We start from the raw sequence: 5,446 nt of genomic DNA on the forward strand, positions 1-5,446 counted from the left end.
ATCAAAAAACAACTGAAGGCAGTGTGAGGCAGAGTAAGGGCAGAGTAATAGGAGAGTCAGACAACTGTGAGTTCTATCCTAGCACTTACCCTTACTTGCTGTGTCTGGCAAAGGCCTCTCCCCTTTCTGGGTTAGCCATGGGGATACTGCCTACACAAGGGGCTTGTGTGGCTAGAATGAGGCAGTGTCAGAAAAAGTGCCTGAAGCAACCCCCAGCACATAGCCAGTTCATTACTAGCAGTTCCCGTTCCTTGCTCCTGTTGATTAGCGGGGAGGGGCAAGGGTGAGGGACTAGAATTTGTGTGTTGGACTGCTCTCAAATATTTTCAGTTTTTAAGAAGGTTAATCTCCTTTATACAGTTAATACATTTAGCAACCCAGTCTACAGTCATGTGAGATGAACTCCAGCCCAGGACTGATGAGCAGCGGATCTTACCCCGGCAGCAGGGCTGCCCTGCCCCGTCAGCTACCCGCTTTACCCTCAGACCTCTCTTCTCAAAGCACTGCCCACGCCCCGCTGCCCCAGCCTTTCTGGTCCCAGGGTTGTGGCCAACTCCCAGAGCAGCTACCTTGGACCAGGGGGACGGTGGGGTAGGGACCCCGTAGCCTTAGGTCTAAGGAGGTCTGGTGTAGATAACCCCATGGAAGAGGCTGCTGCTGAGAACCGCGTGAAACCCTCACTTCCTCTGTGTAGCGCAGGTTCCCGACCACAAGCACCAAAGCAGAGGGGCAGGCAGCACACGGCCCAGCAGCTAGCATACCAGCCCAGCCATGGTCCCCGAGGTAAGTGCCGCTGCCCAACCAGGCCGGACCACAGCTATGAATGGAGAGGCTAGGACATGAGGGGACCGTCAGGACTGGCCCAGAAGTCAGGGCCACCAGAGGGTTGGGTGAACAGGTACAGAATGCAGGGATTGTATAGAAGCAGCACAAGACGGGGTATTCGGAAACCACCTTGGCCACTGACTTGCGAATGACCACAGGCAAGTCCCTCCCCTTTCTGGCTTTGGTGCCTCATCTGCAAAATGCATGAGGTTGAGGCTCACCCCTCACGGCCCCCAATGCTCCCTTCAGCTCTGACTTGGAACTTTGATCTTCCGTGCTGGACTAAATTGGCACCTGGGAGACCCACAGCTCTGGGATGGTTTGTGGGGAGGTGGGAGAAGGGGAGAAGGAATAATTCTACTAGAGCTTGGTGGGGAAGCCACCCAACTTGGTGGGTGGCAAGCCTTGGTGTAGGGGAGGGGAAATACAGGGGCAGAAACTTGTGTTGGGGGCAGCAGTGATTTGTAGAGGCGCCCCATGGGGGGCAGGAAGTTGGGGTCCCAAGGCAAGGGCTGAGGAGGGAACAGGAGGGCCAGTGACTGGGAGAGGGGACGGTGGGGAGGTGCCTGGGGAGGAAGGTGGTGGAACTAGGCGTGGCCAGGAACTGAGGACCATAAGCCATGAAGAAAGGGTAAGGAGAGAAGGGGCAGGGAGGGTTCGGGACAGAAGGGAAGCTCTCCCTCTGGTTCACAATCCCTGTGCTGATGGGATGACCCAGAAGGGAAAGAGAGAAGCAGGCTTTAAGAAGGGAAGTTATCAGCCCAGCACCCAGGCCGGGCAGATGGAGCTCAGGAGGTCAGTTTGGAAGGAAACACAGGACAGTGGCAGCCTGAAGCCCAGCTGCTTTACGAAAGGTTCCTCAGACTAAATCTTCAAGGAGTGACTTTTGTTTAAGTGAAGTATAGTTGATTTACAAGGTTTCAGGTATACAGCAAAGTGACTCAGTTATGCAGACATATATATGTATTCTTTTTCAGATTCTTTTTCATTATAGATAAGCTACAAGCTACTTAGTTACCTGTGCTGTGTGGTAGGCCCTTGTTATTTATCTGTTTTATATACAGTAGCGTGTTCATCCCAAATTCCTACTCAAAAGAGTAACTTCCAAGGCCTTCACACGCTCTATGCCCTCCCTCCCTCCGCAGATGAGTGAACGCCAAGAGTTCCAAGCCTCTGAATTTGCCTACCTCCTGGAAAACTCTTCCTATGACTACGGAGAAAATGAGACCTACTTCTGCTGTACTTCCCCACCCTGCCCACAGGACTTCAGCCTCAACTTCGACCGCACCTTCCTGCCCGTCCTCTACAGCCTCCTCTTTGTGCTGGGGCTTCTGGGGAATGGCGTCGTGGCAGTCGTGCTGCTGAGCCAGAGGGCGGCCCTGAGCAGCACTGACACCTTTCTGCTGCACTTGGCCGTGGCCGACGCACTGCTGGTGCTGACACTCCCTCTCTGGGCAGTGGATGCAGCCATCCAGTGGGTCTTTGGCTCTGGCCTCTGCAAAGTGGCGGGTGCACTCTTCAACATCAACTTCTATGCAGGGGCCCTCCTGCTGGCCTGCATCAGCTTCGATCGGTACCTGAGCATTGTGCACGCCACCCAGTTCTACCGCCGGGGCCCCCCAGCTCGTGTGGCCCTCACCTGTGTGGCAGTCTGGGGGCTCTGTCTGCTCTTTGCGCTCCCAGACTTCATCTTCCTGTCCTCTCACCATGACAACCGCCTCAACGCCACCCACTGCCAGTACAACTTCCCGCAGGAGGGCCGCACGGCTCTGCGCGTCCTGCAGCTGGTCGCGGGTTTCCTGCTGCCCCTGCTAGTCATGGCCTATTGCTACGCCCGCATCCTGACTGTGCTGCTGGTCTCCAGGGGCCAGCGGCGGCTCAGAGCCATGCGGCTGGTGGTGGTGGTGGTGGTGGCCTTCGCCCTCTGCTGGACCCCCTACCACCTGGTGGTGCTGGTGGACACCCTCATGGACCTGGGGGCCTTAGCCCGCAACTGCGGCCGGGAGAGCCGTGTGGACGTAGCCAAGTCAGTCACGTCGGGCATGGGCTACATGCACTGCTGCCTCAACCCGCTGCTCTACGCCTTTGTGGGCGTCAAGTTCCGAGAGCGGATGTGGGTGCTACTCATGCGTCTGGGCTGCCCTGACCAGAGGGGCCACCAGCGGCAGCCGTCAGCTTCCCGCCGAGATTCATCCTGGTCCGAGACCACAGAGGCCTCCTACTCAGGCCTGTGAGGCTGGGATAGGGATCCCTCTCCCCCTGCCACATTTCAGGCTGTTCCCTCACTCACTTTCCCGACACACACTCCTGGGAGTCCCCCGTGGCCCTAGTCTCCCAAGGAGCCACCCTCCTGACTCTGAGGGCTCTGCCATCACTGCTCCGTCGCCGCCCTGCCCCATCCCACTGCTTCAGGGGTGGCTGCCTTCAGGCCCTTCTTACCTCGGCTGTGCAGAACCCCACCACCCTCCCAACTCTTGCCAACTAGGCCTCAGCCTTCCCCATATGCAGGGAGCATGAGGCAAACAGCATGATGCTCTGCAGTGACTGGCAGTGGTTTCTGAGACGGCTGTATTTGCTCACTTTGACTTTTACACGTAAGACTGCTTCAAACTTTTCAATAAACAAGCTAAACAGGACCACACTGTGTTAGTGCATCATTACAGCCAGCCCTGCCCAGCCTCTGGGGATGCTCTTCCTGCTTCTCCTTGTCTGGCCCTGGGTTTGTGCCAACCAATGCTGCCTGTCTCCCCTCCTCTGACCTCCTGGGTACACCAATCACTCACAGGGTGAGTGGGTGCAGGGTAAGCAGTTAGTCGACCAGCTGGCTAGATACTGTCTAGGCATAATTTGGGGAAGGGGCTTTCAGACATAAATAAGAGTCCCTGCACTCCAGAAGCTTAGACTGACAAGGAAGATGTGTAGGGGACTACCGAGCAGTCTATGCCACGAGGCAAATGTGCGGCACACGTTCAGAGTGCTGTAGCTGGAGCCATTTGGGGCGACTTCTTGGAGAAATGAGCAAAACTTAAAGGGCAAGTAGTATGTCCAGGGTAAAGAGAAGGAAAGATGGTATTTCCAGGCAGAGAGGGTAGTATACCAAAGGTGGGAAGGCTAAAAGCAGTGCAGCTTATTGGAGGAATGGTAAGTGGTCCACACTGGCTAGAATTAAAGGTTCAGATAAAGAAAGGATTGAAAAGACTGAAAGTTAGTTTGGGACCCAGGTGATGGCATCACAGGTTACAAGGCTGTAGTGGCTATTCATGTTAGAGATGACACAGGCTTTTACTAAGAAAAACAGCAGGGGGATTGGGGAAAAAAAAAAAAGATAGGGCAATGACTTAACAACACATGTGTGGGCTGCAGAGAGCACCTTCCTGTAGCTATAGCTGGGGTGGGAGTGGAGGAGACTATCAGGGCTCGCCAGGAAGGCAGATGACAGGGCTACTGAGTTAAGCAAAGGGTGGGACCCTACTTTGGCAGGGGTAGAACCACTGCACTGTCAGTTCTCCCTGATGAAGTCACCAGTGTGCCATGATCCAGTTTCACAGGCCAGCTGGGCCTTTGCTGAGACTGCCGATATAGCTGGAGGTGGGACTGGAGAAGGACCCAAGGATTCACTAGGGAAACTCGCACTACCCTGTGCATATACCCAATCCCATCTAGACTTGTGCTTAAGACTTCAGTTTGTGGCCACTGAAAGAACACCCTCAGCATCTGCAAAACGAAGGAAAGATGGAAAGATGACAGAATAACACATCTTGCCTATAAAAATTACCAGGGATGCTAGACTAGTAAAGATGTTGGGGTAGGCCGAATAACAAGTTCCCAAATGTCCACACTCTAATCTCTAGAACTTGTGAATGTGTTAATATGTTACCTTATTTGGCAAAAGGAAATCGAGATTTTCCTGGATTATCTGGGTGAGCCCAATATTATCACAAGGGTGCTTAAAAGGGAAAGAGGAAGGCAGGAAGAGAGTCAAAGAAAGAGATGTTGCTGGCTTTCAAGACAGAGGAAGAGGGCCACAAACCAAGGAATGCAAGTAGCCCCTGGACACTGAGAAGACAAGGAAACTGATTCCCCCAGGGCCTCCGGAAAGGAATTCAGCCCTGCCCACACCTTGAGGTCTGAGGTCTGCACCAGACTTCCGACCTCTTGAGATGGAAGATAATACATTTGTGTTTAGTCACTAACCTCTTGGTAATCTGTTTTGGCAGAAATAACAAACAAGTACAACATTGATTCCAGCCTATATTCCAGATACCTCCCCAAAGTGGGGAGGTTGTTTTAGTGCTTAGGGGCAGTCACAAAAATCCAACAGAAACCCGAAGTGGAGGCTGTTCTTCCAGACACATCCTGGAAAGCTTATGAAATCAGGGGTCTTACAGAGAGATGTTATGGGGAGGGAGGTGGGAAGGGGGTTCATGTTTGGGAACGCATGTACACCCATGGGGATTCATGTCAATGTATGGCAAAACCATACAGTATTGTAAAGTAAAATAAAGTAAAAATAAAAGACAAAAAAAAAAAAAAAAAGAAATCAGGGGTCTTGGACAAAAGACCCAAGGATTTGTTCCGCTCTGGACATGGGTTGTCAATGAACAGACTTTGCTAACAAGTA

At 53.1% G+C, this 5,446-nt stretch overlaps 1 protein-coding gene across 1 annotated transcript; it reads left to right on the forward strand.

Moving 5' to 3' along the window:
• The first annotated feature begins 746 nt into the window (after nt 1–746).
• CXCR3 (C-X-C motif chemokine receptor 3) lies at nt 747–3,460 on the forward strand. The gene is given in 2 exon segments (NM_001285723.1): nt 747–783; nt 1,971–3,460. Coding segments are annotated over 2 exon segments (1,101 nt in total). The 5' UTR covers nt 747–771; the 3' UTR covers nt 3,060–3,460.
• The last annotated feature ends 1,986 nt before the right edge of the window (nt 3,461–5,446 follow it).

The sequence above is a fragment of the Capra hircus genome, assembly GCF_001704415.2.
Source record: "Capra hircus breed San Clemente chromosome X unlocalized genomic scaffold, ASM170441v1, whole genome shotgun sequence".
Taxonomy (NCBI): domain Eukaryota; kingdom Metazoa; phylum Chordata; class Mammalia; order Artiodactyla; family Bovidae; genus Capra; species Capra hircus.